At 35.8% G+C, this 21,833-nt stretch overlaps 1 protein-coding gene across 1 annotated transcript in view; it reads left to right on the top strand.

The window, feature by feature from the left end:
- Nucleotides 1-21,833, top strand: part of LOC309964926 (cytoplasmic dynein 2 heavy chain 1-like) — a gene marked incomplete at both ends in the record, with an annotated part of 239,188 nt that overhangs the window by 93,630 nt on the left and 123,725 nt on the right. Inside the window, 6 exons of the mRNA XM_082844100.1 lie at nt 866-916; nt 1,710-1,787; nt 3,796-3,927; nt 4,916-4,988; nt 17,432-17,592; nt 20,461-20,586. Of these exons, the coding sequence (XP_082700226.1) occupies nt 866-916; nt 1,710-1,787; nt 3,796-3,927; nt 4,916-4,988; nt 17,432-17,592; nt 20,461-20,586 (621 nt within the window). The remainder of the gene's footprint in view (nt 1-865; nt 917-1,709; nt 1,788-3,795; nt 3,928-4,915; nt 4,989-17,431; nt 17,593-20,460; nt 20,587-21,833) is intronic.

The following is a 21,833-nucleotide window of genomic DNA, read 5'->3' as shown; positions in this document are numbered from 1 at the left end:
AAAAAGGAGTAATGGCAGTCTTCTCCCAATATGTTGGAAAAGATAAGTTAATGGTAGTACTTTTCTCTATTTTTCCCAATATACACAATTTTTAAACTTTGTATGCATCTTACTGCTTATCTATTAGTGAAGAGTAGTATATAATAGGAAAAATTAAAGGTAGTGACAAATGCTAATTGAATAAGACATTTAAATTTTTAGATGTTAAGACTCACATGTATAATGTAGTTCTATTTTTTTTCCCTATTTTTCCCAATATACACAATTTTTAAGCTTTGTATGCACCTTACTGCTTATCTATTAGTGAGGAGTTGTATATAATAGGAAAAATAAAAGGTAGTGACAAATGCTAATTGAATAAGACATTTAAATTTTTAGATGTTGAGACTCACATGTATAATGTAGTTCTATTTTTTTTTTTTTTTTTTTTTTTTTTGCGGTACGCGGGCCTCTCACTGTTGTGGCCTCTCACATTGCGGAGCACAGGCTCCGGACGCGCAGGCTCAGTGGCCACGGCTCACGGGCCCAGCCGCTCCACGGCATGTGGGATCTTCCTGGACCGGGGAATGAACCCGTGTCCCCTGCATCAGCAGGCGGACTCTCAACCACTGCGCCACCAGGGAAGCCCTGTAGTTCTATTTTTGTCTTAAAATTATTCTAGTAGATTTTGTTTTAATGTTTTATGTTGGTATGGTACATGAACTTATTCTTATGTTAATGTCGTAGAGTGGGAAGGTATGAAAGGAGTTTTATTTTTTTCCATGTTTTTAGAAAGCTAAATTGTAAGCTGTCTTATGGGGAAATTTAAAAAGATTTGTTAAATGGTTAGAATATTTTTTGTGTTTCTCATATTTTTATTTAATAGGAATGGGATACATTTACAGGTGTGGTTGTTGGAGACATGTTGCGGAAAGCTGTAAGTTAGAATAACAAAATTATTATTTCACTCTTAGTGAAAATAACTCTGGCTTTGATTTCATGAAATATAATTTGCTTGAGAGAAGTTTTAAATTACTGTTGAAATTATATTTTAATTAGAGGACTATATCTTTGCCTCTATTGCCCTAATAGAAAATGGACCTATATGTGTTTTTTTGTCCTTGAGGACATGTATTCTTCTGAGAATATTAATTAAATATAAGAAATTAATATGGTTTCTTTTTTTCAGTGTATATATATTTGGTTCCAAGAACACTTTTGTAATTTGAAGAAGATCAAACCTCGTAACATAACTAGGAAAATTTTCTTATATAAGTAAAGTTAAAAATTACTTCATTTAACTTTTGACAACTTTATTCAAATTTAGCTTTTTCTCTAGTAATTTTCTATTTAAACATGTAATGGATAATATTATTCTTCAAAGCAACCTATCCAAACTGTAATGCGAAACCTAGATTATATCTGACATGCAAAATATAATTAAAAATAATATAATTCTATGGAAGTTTCTTATTACATTTGAGTTTTTCTGAAGTTTTACAAAAGATTAAGCCCTATGAAAATGAATGTAACATTTGTCTAAATGTTTACCAGTACCTGACGTTATGTAGAATTTTACCATATTGACTTGTAAAATAGATAAAAATTAAAGAATACATAGAATGAGTTTTTTTCAAAATAGTGTTCATAAAATTAGCTGGTCAATTTTTTTTTTTGAAGTCTGAGTTTTACCAGATATACTAAGGAAAATAATTGCTCTTATTAAAAAGGACTCTCAACAAAGAATACGTGATCAACTTCCGTCTTGGATTGATCAGGAAAGAAGCTGGGCAGTGGCAACATTAAAGGTATTCCTCTTCTACTATGAGAGATTTATTTTTTTTAGTATTTGAGTTATTTCTGTTTATATTTTTATGTGCTACTTATTCATACTCAGTGTTGATATTTTTGTGAAAATGATGTAAAATCCCTGGGTAAAAGAATATCCAAGAATTATTCTGATTAGTCCTTTAAACAATTTTAATAGAATGCAAAAAATCAATAATTATGAAAAACAGAGAGAATTTGAAGAGATTTCTGGATTATTGGGCAGGACCTCTGAACTATTTCATGAACTCCTAATGGCAAACTTAATAATAATCAACATGATACAGTTAAAATTGTTTGAACAATTGATCTACTGAGAGGTTACACTTGGAAAAGAATCTTAACTGTGTTAACCTAAAAATTATAATGATGGGGCTTCCCTGGTGGCGCAGTGGTTGAGAGTCTGCCTGCCGATGCAGGGGACACGGGTTCGTGCCCCGGTCCGGGAAGATCCCACATGCCGTGGAGCGGCTGGGTCCATGAGCCATGGCCGCTGACCCTGTGTGTCTGGAGCCTGTGCTCCGCAACAGGAGAGGCCACAACAGTGAGAGGCCCGCATACCGGAAAAAAAAAAAAAAAAAAAATTATAATGATGCTTTTTTTCACATACTAATTTCTTGTTAAGTAAAGAAATGCAAAACATTTAGGAAAGGGGGGCTTTCCTATTCAGAGAAAGTTTATAATATACATTAGTGTTTTATTATCATTTTAGTTTATAAAACATTTTCAAATGAATTATCTTATTCAATTATCACACAAACCTTAAGAGGGAGGTATTATTAACTTTCTTTTTACAGATGAGAAATAAGAATCAGTGCAGCGAGTTGCAAAATGCATGAACCTATTTTCTTTTCAATTTCATACATATTTTTGAGGAACTGTTATGTGCCAAGCATCATGTTAAATACTTCAGATGCATTACTTATTTTATTATCACAATGACCTATTGAAGAAGTCATAATTATGCCTGTTTTTGAGAAGAGCAAACTGAGGTGTAGACAGGTTAAATAATTTATCCAATATCAAATAGCTGGGAAGTTTTGGAACTATGATTTTAATTAAGGCATTCTGACACCACATTCCTACATGCCTTTGATATGTAGGTTTTCCAAATATAGTGTCTTTTTCCTCTCTTTCTCTCCTTCCTTCTTTCCCCTCCCCACAGTTTCTTCCCCTGGTATGACTTGGGCAGTGAGGATGGGGGCATGGGGAAGAAAAAGCCTAACTCCCAACAGTTCTGTCTGTGTTCTTTACTCAGGCTAAAGTGTTGTTTTTGTGGGGAATGAAAGACAAATATACTTCTCTCAAAATCTGTAACATATGTTTCCATTCTTCCTTTCCTTTCCCTGCTTTTCTTCACAACTATTCTAATGGTACAGTAGCACATGGTTAAAACGGTAGGAGTAGCCAGCAGTTATTGATGACTTACTATGTTCAAGGTATGCAGAATTTGAAAGTGGATCATCTCATTAGATATTTTCAACATTGTGAGGGAGCTACTGTTATTGTCCTCATTTAACAGATAAAGAAACTAAGGCCCAGAGTGATATAGTCACTTATTTATGGTCACTGAGAAAGTATAGAGTCAAGATTTGAAACTGGGCATATTTTTGCATTCTAACATGGAACTCCATTCTGGCAATGGTTAAAATTTGCACATGGTTTTAATGAAAGTATTCTTTTCTCCACAAGGTGGAGATAGGTACAAATGTTTTTACATAGAGAAAAGATTTGTTAATTTGCAGTATTGATTTAGTACTACTTTGGAAATATTTGCTTTTATTTAATTCTGGATTAGATAAGTCTGCCGTACTGTTTCTGATCTAGAAGTGATTAAATAAGCCAACACGAATTAGAAAACAAATGGTAAATATCAATAATTGGTTTCCACTTACTTTTTTTAGTGTGTGTGTGTATTTAGTATGGATGTATGTATGTGTATTTATATTTGCTTGTAGCTCAGTATATATGTTTATTTTTATTTTTTAGATTGTTCTCCCCAGTCTTTATCAGACCCTCTGTTTTGAAGATGTAGCTTTGTGGCATACTTATTATCATAATTCAATGTGTGAGCAAGAGTTTCCATCTATTCTTGCAAAGAAAGTTTCCTTATTTCAGCAGGTAAATTGTCTAAACGCGTAAATGTATTTAATGTTTCTGTTGTCACTCAGAAGCCATTTAAATAAAAGCTTTGCCTTTAGGGTGTCACATAACCTTAATGGGCATATGTGGGAAAAGGCTTTCTGCTTTTGCCACCTTGTCCAGACAGTGAAATCATTGGCAACGTTTCTGGGTAGAGTGTCTCCCACTGTAGCTTTTCTTACTTCCTCTGCCTCTGACCCAAGGGGGATTTCTCAATAGAGAACACGTCTTACCGAAATAAGTTTAAGTATAGATTGTACAGGTTCTTCACTCTTTTCCCAGGGTTCTCTCTAAGGAAAAGACCTTATGGTGAGGAACAGGGAACTTTTTTTTTCCATTTTGTTTTGAAATATAATGATGAAACCTACTGGTGGGTTCCACTCAGTCTTTTGGCTAGACCAAAGTCTTAGGTTGGAGAGGACACAGGAGTTGACACTCCAGGAAATGACCCTTCCATTTATATTTCTTAACTAGGCTGCTGGCTGTGCTTCTGCCCCTTGTTGAATTCTGTTTCACCAAGTGTGTTTAAAAACAATGAAAAAAAAAAAAAACTGAGAAAAACTTCATTTGAAAACTTAAACATCTAGGAACAGATAGATATGATTCAGCATAAAATTGGTAGTGTGAAAATTTTGGCTAAGAGTTTTATGCTTCTGCACTGCTGTCACCAAGAATGCTTTACCTACATACCCTTAATTTTCACCGGCCATTGGGCCCTTTATTAGTTCCTGAAGACATAGCTAACGCTATGACCCTTACATGCTGATGTTTACTTTTGATGGTAGATCTGATGAATTTTAGTAATATTTTGGCTATTAAAGACGTGTCTTTTTATATACCTATTGTGACAGTTTTAGGCATAGTAAATATTGTGGTAAACATTTGTTTGATTTAACATTAACTATTGTTTAGTTACAGCTGTTATAGGAACTTTATTATTTAAAAATACTCTGTACTTTATTTTAAGGTTCTTGTGGTACAGGCTCTCAGACCAGACAGATTGCAAAGTGCCATGACTCTATTTGCATGTAAAACTCTGGGTAAGTACACTTCTTTTCTAGAACTAGACCAGTGACCTGAAGTATGTGTTTTTAATTTACATTTTATTCTATGCTGACCTTAGTTTAGAAAGATTATACATTTTTTCCCCTTTATCGTACTTATCTTACAATCTCTACCTGTTTTTTTTTGGTTTTTTGTTTTTATTTTGGCCACTCCACGGGGCATGTGGGATCTTAGTTCCCCTACCAGGGATCAAACCCGCACCCCCTGCACTGGAAGCACGGAGTCTTAACCACTGGACCACCAGGGAAGTCCCTTGAAGTAACCTTTTACTACCATTTTTTGAGAAAATAGAAGCAATAAGACAGAAAATATTTATTTCCCACTAACAGTTCTACCAGCTACCTACAATGGTACTCATACTCATTCTGCTTTCCCTTCTGTTACTCTGAATGAATGTCCTTGCTCCAATTAAAGGCCAGCCATTTGCTCTTTCCTTTTTCATTCCTGCCATTATCCCTTTTTCCTGAATCATCAATTTCACCTTCTTTACTGGATCCTTTCTGTTAGTATACAAACATATTTTAGTATCACCTGTCTTAAAAATGCTGCCCATGACCCTCTATCCCCTTTCTTTCATCCCATTTCTTTATTTTCTTCTACAACAAAACATCCTGAAAGTGTGTCCATAGTCAAAGACCACAGTAATCCATTTCCTCAACTCTTATTCTACCTTCAACTCATTCTATTTGTACTTCCTCCCTAAAGTTCCACAAGATTGCTCTTGTTAAGGTTAATGAGGTCTTCTTCCATATCTCTATTTCCAATAGTGACTTCTGTGCTTTTATCTTACTTGATCTCTCAACAAAGTTGTCCATTTGTTCCTTCTTTAAACACTTTCCACTTTCTTCTCTTGATTATTATGTTTCCTCTTTCATTTCTCAATCCTTTTAGGATTTTCCTTTTCTCTTTCCTTTATTGGTTGCTTCTCTGTATGTTGGAGTATTCTTTCTTCCTTCTAAATGTTGGAATATTCTTCCTTCCACTGCAGTCTTGCCCTGGGTTCCCTTCGTTCATTATTATACATTCTTTCATGACCTCATTCAGTTCCTGACTTTAAATATCATTTGTAAATTACTGACTTTTATATCTCTTATTTCTAACCCCAACCTCGCTGTGGAATTCTAGGATCATATATACAGATGCTCATTTGATGTTTTCTTATGAATGTCAGATGACCAATACAGAACTTTTGATTTGTCTGTATTAGGATCCACTCAGTTGCTCAAAACAAAAAACCCAGAAGTGATCCTTTCTCTCTTTTCATTACTTCATATACCCAATCTACCAGCTCGTCCTTTTGGCTCCAACTCTAAAACTTACTCTGAATTCATTTACTTGGTGTCATTATTACCAACCTAATGCAAACCACCATCATCTCTCACCTCATTTACTGCCATAGCTTTGGCTCTATCTTCATAATGTGGAGAATCTAATTACTTCTCATACTTCCACTACCATCTACCACTTTTTTCAAGCCACCATTATATCAGGCTTTCTTTCTTTCCCACTTCCAGTTTATTCTCAGCATAGCAGCTAGAGCGTCTCTTGAAATGTAAGTTAGATCATATCACTTCTCCGTTCTAACTCTCTGATGGCACCTCATCTTTCTCAGAGTCCCTCCATTGTCTTACAGGGTCTTACCTCTTCTGGTCCTCTTCTTCCCCTCAGATCTCATCTCCTACCACTGTCACCCTTGCTCAATCTTTAACAACCACAGTAGCCTTTTTCCTGTTTTTCTAGTGCTGCAAGTTTGTTTCTGCAGTCTCAAGGCCTTTGCACTTGCTGTTCCTTCTTCCAGCAGATTTCCACCCCCAGTTATCACCCTTGCTTCTCTTCTCAATTGTCATCTTTTAAGTTAATACTTTCTCTGAGCACTGTCTATATAATAATGTACTCTTTCCTCAGCTCTCCATATCCTCCTTTGCCTTGTTTATTTTAACTATTATCACCATCTGACATATTGTTATTTACCTGTTTATTAATTTCCTTTTCCCCAACTAGAATATTAGCCACATGAGGGCACAAGCTTTGTTTTGTTCATGGTTGTGCCCCAGTGCCTTAAACAGCTTCTGGCGCATGGGCACTGTAAGTGTGTGTTAAATCAGAGACCGCTTTCCTCATCGGTCTCCCTGCCTCAGTTTGTGCTTCCTCTTCAGTCCATTCTCTCCAGAAGGCTGTGTGAGCTTTTAAAAACTTAAACCAAATCATCTCTCTTTTTTGCTTAACATTTCCAAAATCTTTTCAAAAAACACTTAGAATGAATTCCAGATTTATATATGATTGATGCTTGAACAGCATGGTTTTGAACTGTGCAGGTCCAGTTTTATGCAGATTTTTTTCTAATAGTAAATACTACAGTACTACATGATCCACAGGTGGTTGAATCTGAATATGTGGGACTCCGGGTATGGAGGAACTGTGGATACAGAGGAACTACGGATACAGAAGGTCAACTCTAAGCTATGTTCAGATTTTTGCCTGTGGACGGTCAGTGTCCATAACCCCCCTGCATTATCTACGGGTCAACTGTATAAGCTTACAAAGCCCCACACAGTCTGGCCCCAACCTTCTTCTCTAACCTCATCTTGCTTCCTTCTTGCCTGCCACTGTGCCTTCGTGGGGAAAACAACCTTAGGGCTTTTGCACTGTTTGTTCTCTGTTTTTGTTTGTTTTTTCTTTTTTATTAATTGTTGGCTCCTCTGTATCATTCAGATGTTAACGTTGCATTTTCAGAAAGTCCTTTCCGGGCCATTTAATCAGTACCAACACATCTACCTGCTTTAATTCTTTACCCATTTCTTAACACTAACTGATATATTTCTTGCTCATTTATATATATTTTTTGTCTGTTCCTATAACTCTAACGCAAGTTTAAGTAAAATGAGGCAATTTCAGAGAAGTTCTTAGGAGGCTATTCTTTTCTCACCCATGTAGTCTTTAAAAATATGCTCTTTGTGCCACATTGCACATGACCTTTCTTATTGAATTTGTAGTTTGACCCTCTGCCTACTCTCTGAAATACTTCTGTATTGTATTATTTCATCTCTAGGTTAAATGACATTTAAGGTTTAATGGCATAAGTGAAAACCTCATGATATGCACATATTCAAATGCTTTGAAAGTTTAATATACTTCTAAAATTATACTCTACCTATTTCTAAGCAAAAGCCATATATACTGGTATTTGGCCTGATGACTTTGTATTTGGTCAAGTGGTTTATTAATACAGTTTTTATATAAAATTGGAGGGTTTACTGTATGAATAAGTTTTAAAAGTTCATATTGCTGGAAAATGACAAGCACTTATCCTTTTAATCAAATTTTAGAGATTTGATTTCAAATGTAATTTCTCAAACATTATTCATATGGAAAGACTTTTATTAAGTTTTAGCAATCCTTTTTATAATCTATAAACTTTAAAATAGTAACTTATAAAGATACATTTATGAAAGTAGTTTTGGTTTGAAGATTTAAGTTAGCAGAACATGCCTCAAAACTTTCAGGCATGCTGCTTTAATATAATCCTACAAACCAAGCCTTGTGTACTAACACAGTCTACTGCATTACTTTTTCAAAATAGCAGTTACCAGATGCAGATATTCTGACTTCTGTAATTCTGATTTAATAATTATTCTGAGCACAATATTATGCTGTGTGTATTGAGGTACTCATGTTCACAGAAGATGGTGCAATAGCTGCAAGAACCAGTAACTTCTCAAAGGTTCTTCATCAAAAAGTCTTTTTGAGCCTTGAAACTTTCCTAGTTTTACATTCCTCTGCTTCTCTTATCCATGCTAACATCCCATCCCATGATCTTTGCTTCCATAGCTCAATCTGTCCTGTGACATCTGTGTCTAAGAGAAAAGGAAGGACATAAGGAAATGTGTATTCATTTTCTATTGCTGCTGTAACAAATTGCCGCAAATTAGCAGCTTAGAACAATACCCATTTATCATCTCATAGTTCTATAGGTCAGAAGTCTGGTAGGCCCTCCTGGTTTCTCTGATCCAAGTTGCCCAAGGCTAAATAAATACAGGTGTTGGTCATTTGGACTCTTATTAGGAGGTTCTGGGAAGAATCCATTTCCAAACTCACTCAGCTGAATTTGCACCATGCAGTTGGACAATTGAGGTTCTTTTTGTCATTTTGAGTTCTTAGAAGTCTGTCTCAGTTTTTAGAAGCCTTTGCATTCTTTGATTGTATTTGTGGCCCCCTTCCTCCTTCTTTATAGCCACCAATGGCAGATTGATTTCTTCTTATGCTTCACATCTCTGACCGCCCCCTCTGCCTCATCTCTCCTGTTCTCTCTTCAGGCTGCATCTCTTTGACTTTAAGCTGGAGAAGTTTTTCTGCTTTCCAAGGCTCAAGTGATTAAATTGGCACACTTGGATAATATGGGATAATCTTATTTTAAGATCCACGACCTTAGTTACATCTACAAAGTCCTTTCACAGAAGTACCTAGGTTAATGTTTGATTGAACAACCAAGGGGTAGGAATCTTGAAAGTGGTATCTTTAGAATTTTACTCTACCACAAAATGTTGGACATTTTTTGTTTGTTTCCAGGCTTGAGTATTATTGCATTTCTAAAGAGTATTTTCCCATTTAATTGGTTGATGTGTGTTAGATTAGATAGTGGTTGTCGATTTTCCTTCTTTTTATTGATATTTGTGTTACATTTTAAGAGTTGTCTTTTTTCTCTGATAAAGGAAAAGTAATTTTCTTATCAGTCTCTTTGTTAAGGAGGATGAGATGAATGAGGAAGAATGAATCAACTATACTTGCTAACTATAACAGTTTGATAGTATTTGCTGCTTTCTTTACTCAGATACCTAAAAAGTACAGGAGCAATATTCTTTCCTTTTTATGGGCTTCCCTGGTGGTGCGGTGGTTGAGAGTCCGCCTGCCGATGCAGGGGACATGGGTTCATGCCCCGGTCCGGGAAGATCCCACATGCCGCGGAGTGGCTGGGCCTGTAAGCCATGGCTGCTGAGCCTGCGCGTCCGGAGCCTGTGCTCCGCAACTGGAGAGGCCACAGTAGTGAGAGGCCCACGTACCGCAATAAAACAAAACAAAACAAACAGAAAAACAAATATTCTTTCCTTTTTAAACTGCAAATTAGTTCTTTTTTATTATCTCAACATTTTGTCTGAGTAAAATAAAATACAATAAAGGTTAGAGTTATTTTGTTGACTTATTTTTAGTTCTTTTTTTCTTTTGAGATAATTTATGTATCTTAACCGTCAAGGTCAAAATATAAGATCCCAGTGATTTACAAGTAGTTTTATGCTTTGATAATTCACAATGGGATGAACATTTTTGGCTCTTTAACTTTATTGAATAGCTTTGAATGATTGACACTGACAGTTCAAATGCTGTCATGAGTCAAAATTAGTTGGGTTTTAAAACCAGTGATTATATATAGACTAAGTTTACTTAAAGTGCAATGTGGATTTTACAGGAGTTTTGTGGGTGGAATGGCTAACATGCAATTCCCAGTAACATGAGTGTCACCTGTGTTATCTTAAACAGTAAACTGTTTCTCATGAGTTTTTTCTCTAAATCCAAAATGTTCCAATACTTTGAAATATTGTATAAATTGGATTAATGAATATACATTTATCTTCTGTGGGATTTTTTTTTAACGTCTTTATTGGAGTATAATTGCTTTACAATGGTGTGTTAGTTTCTGCTTTACAACAAAATGAATCAGTTATATATATACATATGTCCCCATATCTCTTCCCTCTTGTATCTCCCTCCCTCCCACCCTCCCTATCCCACCCTCCAGGTGGTCACAAAGCACCGAGCTGATCTCCCTGTGCTATGCGACTGCTTCCCACTAGCTATCTACCTTACGTTTGGTAGTGTATATATGTCCATGCCTCTCTCTCGCTTTGTCACAGCTTACCCTTCCCCCTCCCCATATCCTCAAGTCCGTTCTCTAGTAGCTCTGTGTCTTTATTCCTGTCTTACCCCTAGGTTCTTCATGACATTTTTTTTTCTTAAATTCCATATATATGTGTTAGCATACGGTATTTGTCTCTCTCTTTCTGACTTACTTCACTCTGTATGACAGACTCTAGGTCTATCCACCTCATTACAAATAGCTCGATTTCGTTTCTTTTTATGGCTGAGTAATATTCCATTGTATATATGTGCCACATCTTCTTTATCCATTCATCCAATGATGGACACTTAGGTTGTTTCCATCTCTGGGCTATTGTAAACAGAGCTGCAATGAACATTTTGGTACATGACTCTTTTTGAATTATGGTTTTCTCAGGGTATATGCCCAGTAGTGGGATTGCTGGGTCATATGGTAGTTGTATTGGTAGTTTTTTAAGGAACCCCCATACTGTTCTCCACAATGGCTGTATCAGTTTACATTCCCACCAACAGTGCAAGAGGGTTCCCTTTTCTCCACACTCTCTCCAGCATTTATTGTTTCTAGATTTTTTGATGATGGCCATTCTGACTGGTGTGAGATAATATCTCATTGTAATTTTGATTTGCATTTCTCTAATGATTAATGATGTTGAGCATTCTTTCATGTGTTTGTTGGCAGTCTGTATATCTTCTTTGGAGAAATGTCTATTAGGTATTCTGCCCATTTTTCAATTGGGTTGTTTGTTTTTTTGTTATTAAGCTGCATGAGCTGCTTATAAATTTTGGAGATTAATCTTTTGTCAGTTGCTTCATTTGCAAGTATTTTCTCCCATTCTGAAGGTTGTCTTTTGGTCTTGTTTATGGTTTCCTTTGCTGTGCAAAAGCTTTGAAGTTTCATTAGGTCCCATTTGTTTACTTTTGTTTTTATTTCCATTTCTCTAGGAGGTGGGTCAAAAAGGATCTTGCTGTGATTTATGTCATAGAGTGTTCTGCTTATCTTTTGCTCTAAGAGTTTTATAGATTTTAACATTAGAAATAATAATTGAATTTATGCTTGGCTCTGTATACAAAATGGTGAGCAAAACAGATAAAATTCCTCATGGAGTTTAAAGTGTCTATTTGTTAAATTAAGAAATGATATGGTAATCATTTTAACTTTTAAAAGATAATTTCTGTATTGGCATGTATTTTCCAAATAAAACATATGTTTCAGTCAGTATACGCATACCTTGTTTTATTGCACTTTGCAGTTACTGTAGTTTTTACAAATTAAAGGTTGTGGCAGTCCAGTGTCAAGCAAGTCTTTTGGCACCATTTTTCAAACAGCATTTGTTCAACTTGTGTCTGTGTTGCATTTTGGTAATTCTCACCATATTTCCAACTTCTTCATTATTATTATATTTGTTATGGTGATCTGTGATCAGTGATCTTTGATGTTACTCTTGTAATTGTTTTTGAGGTGCCAAATAATGCCTACATGAAACATTGAACTTAAGTGATAAACATTATGTGTGTCTGACTGCTCTACCACCCAGCTGTTCCCCCCATCTCTCTCCCTCTCCTCAGGCCTCCCTATTCCCTGAGACACAACAAATTGAAATTAGGTCAGTTAATAACACTAAAATGTCCTCAAGGTAAAGGAGGAGTCATGTGTCTTTCTCATTAAGCTTAGTGAGGAAAGCATGTCCAAAGCTGAGATAGTCTGAAAGCTAGGCTTCTTGCTCTAAACTGTTAGCCAAGATATAAATGCAAAGGAAAAGTTCTTGAAGGAAATTAAAAGTGCTACTCCAGTGGCATATGACTGATAAGAAAGTGAGACATTCTTATTGTTGATATGGAGAAATTTTTGGAGGTCTGGATAGAAGATCAACCCAGATACAACATTTCCTTAAGCTAAAACCTAATCCAGAGAGACGCCCTAACTCTCTTCAATTCTGCGAAGGCTGAGAGAGGTCAGAACGCTGCAGAAGAAAAGTTTGAAGCTAGCAGAGATTGGTTCATGAGCTTTAAGGAAAGAAGCTGTCTTCATAACATAAATGTGCAAAGTAAAGCAGCAAGTGCTGATGTAAAAGCTGCAGTAAGTTATCCAGAAGATCTAGCTAAGATAATAAGTGAAGGTAGCTACACTAAACAATAGGTTTTCAATGTAGACGAGACAGCCTTCGATTAGAAGAGGATGCCATCTAGGACTTTCATAGCTACAGAGGAGAAGTCAATACCTGTCATCAGAGCTTCAAAGGACAGGCTAACTCTCTTGTTAGGGGCTAATGCAGCTGGTACCTTTAAGTTGAAGCCAATGCTCATTTACCGTTTTACAAATCCTCAGGCCCTTAAGAATTATGCTAAAAATCTACTCTGCCTGTGCTCTATAAATGGAACAACAAAGCTTGGATGAGAGCACGTCTGTTTAGAACATGGTATACTAGATTAAGCTCACTGTTGACCCACTGCTCAGAAAATAAAAAAGTTTCCTTTTAAAATAATACTGCTCACTGATAATACACCTGGTCACCCAAGAGCTCTGATGGGAATATACAATGAGATTCGTGTTGTTTTCATGCCTGTTAATACAACATCCATTCTGCAGCCCGTGGATCAGGAAATAATTTTGCTATTCAAGTGTTGTTATTTAAGAAATGCATTTTCTTAGGCCATAGCTCCCATGGATAGTGATTCCTCTGATGGATTTTGGCAAAGTAAGTTGAAAACCTTCTGGAAAAGATTCCCCATTCTAGATGCCATTAAGAACATTCACGATTCATGGGAAGGGGTCAAAATATCAATATGAACAGGAGTTTGGAAGAAGTTGATTCCAACCCTCATGGATGACTTTGAGAGGTTCAGGACTTAAGTAGAAGTAACTGAAGATGTGGTGGAAATAGCAATAGAGCTAGAATCAGATGTGGAGCCTGAAGATGTGGCCGAATTGCTGCAATCCCATGATTAAAAAAATTATGGATAAAGAGTTATTTCTTACAGATGAGCAAAGAAAGTGACTTCTTGAGATGGATTCTACTCCTGGTGAAGATGCTGTGAAGATTGTTGAAATGACAACAAAGGATTTAGAATATTACATAAACTTAGTTGATTAAGCAGTGTCAGGATTTGACTCCAATTTTGAAAGAAGTTCTACTGTGGATAAAATGCTGCCAAACAGCATTGCACGCTACAGAAAAATCATTGGTGAAAGGAAGAGTCAATCGATGTAGCACACTTCAGTGTTGTCTTATTTTAAGAAATTGCCACAGGCACCTCAGCTTTCAGCAGCCACCACCCTGATCAGTCAGCAGCCGTCAACAATGAGGCGAGAATCTCCACCAGCAAACAGATTACATCTTGCTGAAGGCTCAAATGATGGTTAGCATTTTTTAGCAATAAAGTATTTTTTAGTTAAGTTATTTATATTGTTTGTTTAGACATATTGCTCTTGCATACTTAACAGACTACAGTATAGTGTAAACATAACTTTTATATGCACTGGGGAACCAAAAAATTCATGTGACTTGCTTTATCACGATGTTTGCTTTATTGCGGTGGTCTGGAACTGAACCCACAATATCTCTGAGATACGCCTGTAGTTGTTAGAAAAGATAAGGAGAAATATATTATACCAGAATTACCTATCCTTCTCAGGAGCATTTGCAACAAACTGACAGTAGCTCATAGTGCATATAATAAAAATGTTTGTGGTCATTTTATATGAAAATATCTTTATATACATTTTGACATATTCTTAGCACATAGTACATCTAATTAGAGGTCTATGAGAAGATATAGAGGAGTAAAAAGATGAGAAACACCTGTTTTTCCATCATTACGAGATAATCATCATTAACTTTTTTTTTTTTTTTTTTGGCTGTACGCGGGCCTCTCACTGTTGCGGCCTCTCCCGTTGCGGAGCACAGGCTCCGGAAGTGCAGGTTCAGCGGCCATGGCTCACGGGCCCAGCCGCTCCGTGGCATGTGGGGTCTTCCCTGACCGGGGCACGAACACGCGTCCCCTGCAACGGCAGGCGGACTCTCAACCACTGCGCCACCAGGGAAGCCCATCATTAACATTTTTATGTACACCTTTCTATTCTTTTTAGGCGCATAGATGCATATACAATATGGTATCATGTTGCCTAATCTACTTTTCTTTTCATGGGTATACTATTCTTATTTTATCCACATTTAAATTTCACCATCAAACACTGAGCTCAAGTATATGCTGGCCATATGTTCAGATATTTGAAATAAAGATAAATGGACAGATGGCTTTAATGGTTTAATATGTTAAGCATTGCACAATATTCAACAATTAGAGAAAGTCTAGGGGATGGTATAACCATATACCTTTATATATTTAGGGCCACAAGTATACGGACAAGCCCTACAATTTGAGGAAAATCCTGCTCAGGACTGAACAGAGAGGTCCTTGGTTGCCGACGGACTCTCCCCTTGACTTCAACTTGAGACAAACCAAGGGGTCTGTCAATATACAAAACCCACTGAATTCAGGAGCAACAGGAGCAATAGGATAGGTATTAAGGAATTGGTTCTTGCCAATTAGGATTGTGGTGGCCAGTCTGAAGCGAGCAGAGTTGGCTGGAGGCTGGAAATGTTGCAGCTCTAGTCCAGAACAGCAGTCTAGAGACAGAATGGTTAGTGCTTTCTTCCAAAATTCCCAGTTTTCCAAACAGGTTCCTAGGCTGCTTTCCTCAAACAGTGCTAATCTACTTTTAAGTGCATGATCTTTTACTTCACTATTTTTGTAACTTCAGTTCCTTTATATCACTATCAGAAATTACTCATTCAGACTACTGTTTCTAAAAACTTGTGTTTCCCCTGTTTTAACTAGTATTAAGAGCTACAAGGAAAATTCTTGTACATACTTCTGCATTCATATTCTGAATTATTTCTTGAATTAATTATAGTTTAAATTACTGAGTCAAGGGCAATGTGCATTTTTAAGACTTTTGATGCATTTTATCATATCACAGTACATTTAATTGGCCTAGAATGCTTATGAGAATTTATGAATAAATAAATGAACATATGAAAATAAAAATATTTATTACATTGCCATGAGTATATAAGAATTCTTTTCTGTTACAAAGAATGAGTGTTACCAGTTTAATTAAAAACAAAATTCATAAGATATGCCTCTAGAAGCAGTTCATCAATTTTACATGGCTGTTGGGGTAAATTTCACCTAGTATTAGAAATATTTCTGTCTTTGAAAATCCTTGCTTAGCATTGTTTATTGCTGCTGTGAAGAATACAGGGGAAGAGTTCAGGTGTGAAATTTGTCTTTTCAGGATGGTCATCTAGAAATGCCTGTTTTAGCCCATCTTGATGGCATTGAATTCATATTTTAAAGTGCCTGTTACAGAATTCCTTAAGAATGTCTTTTCCTGCTATTTTAGGATTTCTGAGGTACAATATTATCTATTCATTTCTACAGTTGAGGATATAAGAAAGCACTTCTTTCCTCTGTACTCATTCTGTTACATTCTAATCCTCTATTTTTAAACCCTTGTATCATACTCTTCTTTTTAGCTCAGTTCAGACAAGTGTATTTTTGATTTTTAATTGAAATGGGTCTTCTTTAGCTTGACTTTTACTAAATACGTTAATAATGGAAACATTAAATTTTTAGCAGAAGAGTTTTAAATATAACAGTGAAGTTATAATTTCTTGTCTGTGTAGGACTTTACAGTTTGTGAAGAGCTTCAGAATAGAAAAAAGAACAGATGAATTACCTTGAATACAGTTAGCAGTTAGTGGCTGGGTGGTCTTTGGGAAGACATTAAATTTCCTTGAGTATGCTTAGCATAGAGTATGTGATGAATAAATAGAATCTATTTTTATTTTGTATCCTATTTTGCCTCCAAATGACCTATGGATTGTTTTATCCCTGTTTTACAATTGAGGAAACCAAGGCACAGTGCATTTTAGTGATTTGAATAGGGTCATTTAGCTAACAAACATAAACTGAGATCTATATTTTTGTCTCCAAAATAAGCATTTTTTCATTCTATGCCACTTTTTTTTTCTCTTAATGCAAGGACATAAGAAATAAATCTTTGTCCTATATCATGAGAGTGATATTATTTACCACATCATGTGGAAATCTGATTCCGCATATGCATGGCACAGAGTAGGCTCTCAGTTATATAAATGAATGAAAACCTGTATGGTAATATGGTTGGCTTCAGTCTTTTGTAGGGAGAGAATTGTATATTAAGACCGCAGTGCTGATTGTGTCTGTTGAATGTGGTATTCAGGGTACCTACCTCTTAACGTTGTTGTTAGGATTAGATGATGTCATAGATGTAAAGCATTTAGAAAAATGCCTGGCACCTTAAACATTCAATAAATGTTAGTTCTTACTAGTATGTGAATGATTTTAGAGTGAGAAACCTTTAATATGTATAGGATTATAGTTCACTTAGTTATTATCTGTTATATATCATGTAATTAGTTTTAATAGACTTTTTCTGGTTCATGTTGCTATTTATTGGTAATTTCTTTAATATATCTTTTAGGACTGAAAGAGTTGTCCCCACCTCCTCTAAATCTCAAACGTTTATACAAAGAGACACTAGAAATTGAACCCATATTGATAATCATTTCCCCGGGTGCTGATCCTTCTCAGGAACTCCAAGAACTTGCTAATGCTGAGAGAAGTGGAGAGTGTTATCATCAGGTCAGTACATATTACCCTGCTGTTTTTGCTACAGCTATTGATCTTCCTGCCATACTTGATTCTATTAGTGGAACAGACATTTTTTGTTGCGGTGTGCCAACTAATGTCCCTGGAAAGTGTCCACATCCTGATCCCCAGAAGGAACTTTGCAACTGTAATTATGTTAAGCATTTTGCAGTGGAGAGGTTATCCTGGATTATTCATTTGGGCCCAATATAGTCATAAAGGTCCTTTTAAGAAGGAGGCAGAAGAAGCAGAGGGAAGGAGGGAGATGTGAGGAAGCAGAGGTCAAAGAGGTGAGAAGTTGCTGTGCTGCTGGCTTTGAAGATGGTAGAAGGGGCCACAGACAAAGAAATGTAGGTGGATTCTAGAAGTTCGAAAAGGCAACGGAAGGATTCTCTCCTAAAGCCTCCAGAAAGAACAGCCCTGCAGTACTACCTTTATTTTCGAACCCTGACACCTTGATTTAAAAATAGATCAATAGAAGAGTGGGACTTCTAACCTCCAGAAGTCTGATAAGATAATATATTTGTCTCATATAATACCATTTTGTCCTGAGCTAAATTTCTGAGTTTTAGTTTGTTCAGATTAGCACCTCTTTTTCAATTCAGTTGGCATGTAAGTTTGAAAATGAATTAATTTACCCTCAATTTTTGACATGTGAAAAAAATAAATCTTTTTCATTGGGAAAATAATTAATAATGATTAAAAAACCAGAATACTTTCACAGCAACCAAAAATTGACAAGTGGGAATGTTATGAGGACTATAAGTAGAAGATAGCAAAATAGCAGAGAGTTAGGCTTAGTTGTACAGGTTTTGCACTAACTCTAGGGAGTTTCATTCAATCCTAGTTATAGTGTATTAATATATTAGGACAATATTCAGTTGTCAGTGAGATGTCTTGAGGAAGGGGAGCCCTCTTCTATAGGCTGTATCTGTTAGCAGTGATATTGGCAGAAAGATAAAACTATTTGCACTCACTGTAAGTTTGACTCTATGAATTTCTAGACTTTTGTGTACTTGCAAAATTTTTTAATATTGTAAAACCTTTAAATACAGACGTATTTAGTCATAAATCTCCTGTTATTTTAAAGTTTTTTTTGCTATGCTGAATGTATGTCCTAAGGATAATAATATATTCTTAATGCAAAAAATTAATTTTCATTTCAAGAAACTGTTTTTTTTTTTTTTGATGTAGGGGCTAACCATCTTCTTGACATTTCCTGTTGAGCTTTTTAAAAATGTATTTTTTTTCTTAGAGTATATGTTTTCTTCTAATGTTTCATGAACCTTTAAGCTGTTTTCATACAATTTATGCCTTATAGAAAATTTTGAGTTCCTACTTTCAGCTACCATTTCAGCTCAGCAAACTACTTATTCTTTTTTTCCCCTCTGATTCTGTTGTACATGCCTTCAACTGTTTCAAGGGTTTTTTTTTTGCATTTTAATAATGGCAAACTAATACGTGCATCTAAACAGTTCAACCAGTATTTGTTTTATCCCTCCTATTTGCTTAGTTCTGGGTTAGATCTTGAAAATTAAAAAAAAACAATATATGAGTATTTATTACCTGTTTTGTTACATGCTTTTGTATGCAATGAATTAGACGCATGGTTCCCACTCTCAACAACTTTATAGTCTAATTGAAAAGCAAAATCAATACTTGTAAAAGTCAGTTAAAAAACAATGAAATGCTATCTTATATTCATTATGAAAAGAGAGATCGCTGTGGTTTGAAGTAGTCTATAACAGTATTCTTCAAAGTGTTTTGACTATGTACCCAATAAAATATTTGAGCCAGGACTCTCAGTAAATGTGTTTCTCTCATATATACAGAGACAGATATAGCTGTACTGATACTTAAGTATTATATGTATTATCCTTAAAGAGGCATATGGCGGAGTTTAAAGTTGGTATAGTAAGTAGCATGCAACCAGTTTAGACCCTTGACTAAAACTTTTTTATAGAATCCTAGACTTAAGTAGACTTAACTAGTCTATTCATTCAAATAATACAGAAATCTTATATACTGAATCTATTTTCTAGGGTGTTTCAGCTTCTGCTTGGATGTTTTCTATTTTATAAAATAAAATAGAAAACATCATAAAGGTCTAGCCTAGCCTATTACATGAGTGTCCTAAGTGCAGATAGACTATAGGGATTGGAAATACAGGAATGGAATTCCAGTGAGACCAGGATTCTCCTTCCCTCTTCCTCTCCCATCTCTTCTTTTTCTCCCCTCCCCCTTTCTTCTTTTCTCTCTCTCTCCTTCCTGCCTCCTCTCCCTGAAAAAGAATAGAAGAGCAGAGGGCTAAATGTAGAGTCTTGAGGCCCAACATGTTAGGGTCTTCTAGACAATGAAGGGCTAGGGAATTACGCAGTTCAGTGGACCAAGTAGCTTGGGAGCCAAATTTGTGCAATGTTGGAGAAATTTTTTAAAAAGAGAAGCAAATTTCAAGGAAGCGGTATTGTTAATCCCTCAAAGAATACAACAAGACAGTAGTCATAAAAAATTATGTTTTTAAAGGTCCATGTTTGAGAGAGTAAGAATTGCAGGAACTAGTGGAATGAGGGAAAAAAAAAACTATTCAGCAATTCTTTATACTGTTCTATAACTTTCAGACCTGTAATGTTAGTACCTTTACTAAATAGAATAATATTAAAAATCTGCCACTGATGTAAGGACAAAAACAAGACAATTGTTGGAAACAGCAAGAGTCTGATATTTCTTATTAAAAGTTTAAAACCCTGATTACAGTACTTGAGTTAGTTCAGTATGTATGGCAGGATAATTTGAAAGTCTTCTGTTACAACATGTTATCAGATCTGTTTTTTTTAGTTTTGTTATTTATTTTTGTTTTTGCAGGTTGCCATGGGTCAAGGCCAAGCTGATTTAGCAGTTCAAATGCTAAAAGAATGTGCCCGAAATGGAGACTGGCTCTGTTTAAAGAACTTACATCTTGTGGTATCTTGGCTGCCAGTTCTGGAAAAGGTAGATTCAGATCAGTGTGGTGCAAATAATATCTAATATACTCAATTCAGTAATCTCCAAGGAACATCAGTATTAAAATATGTCATGTATGATTTATGATGTCTTTAAAAACATTAGTATTTGTTGGGGAATCATTTAAAATCTGTTATGTATTTTCTCCTTAAATATATGTACATTTGTACAAACCAAAATAGATCTTTTAATAAGAAATCTATAAAAATCTCTTTTTTAAAGGCATTTAGGGGAAGTCAAAAAATTAATCAGGACTGAAGGGGAGGCTTAGAGAATTTTTTCAGACGAAAAATAGGGAAATGTTTTAAAGAATTGTAGAAGACCTATTTATAACATTAAATTTTCTTTATGCTTTTGTTCTGTTGTATCTGTATGAGGAGAAAAGATGTAGAGGAGTCAGAGAGAGCTACTACAGAACACTTCCTAGGTGCTAAGGAGGCTGGGTGTAAATGGAAGCAATCATTTTATTTAACAGAAGTGGGCCCAGGACGAAAAAACTTTAAGACAGAACAAATTGATGTGTAGGTTTAAATGCAAACCTAGAATTAAGTCTAGTGCTTATTTAAGAAGAAAGATGAATATGGGTTTGGGCTGTCATAGATGACACTGAAGACAAGATGTTCCTTGAAGACTATATGTGATTTAGCTAAGCGTAGGGGGAAAAAAAATTGTGGTTAATTCTAGCAGCACAAGTAGAGACATAGTGGTGGGAATGTGCCTGCCTAGTACAAAGAATGAAGATGTCCTTGAATGTCCTGGAAGGGTCAGGCAGAGCGATGTGGGGCAATAGAGTTAGATGGCTAGGAAGGGGCAAGGTTATGGAATACCCTCAAAATCGTGCTGAAGTGCTTGGAATTTTTGTCTTAGGACACAGAGTCAAAGGAGGTCCTTAACAAGGGAGTTAATAATTACTTAATTAAATTAATCTGGCAGAAGTTATTCAGAATAGAACCAAACAGAATAGAGTGGGAGGCCATAGCCTAGTTGTAGTATGTTGAAAATTTGTGTAATGTGTTGAAAATAAATTGGCAACTATAGCACTTTACATAAAACATGTAAGTAGTTAAATAATCTTTGATGAATGAGTTAATGACTAAGTGAATGAAGTGATAGACCATGATGACTTACTACTTATCAAAAGAAGATGTAGGGCTTCCCTGGTGGCGCAGTGGTTGAGAGTCTGCCTGCCGATGCAGGGGACACGGGTTCGTGCCCCGGTCCGGGAAGATCCCACA

The sequence above is a fragment of the Leucopleurus acutus genome (genome assembly GCF_964270905.1).
Source record: "Leucopleurus acutus genome assembly, chromosome: 8".
Classification (NCBI taxonomy): Eukaryota; Metazoa; Chordata; class Mammalia; order Artiodactyla; family Delphinidae; genus Leucopleurus; species Leucopleurus acutus.
Note: the sequence above shows the minus strand (reverse complement) of the source record. Positions and strands in the feature narration are given on the sequence as shown.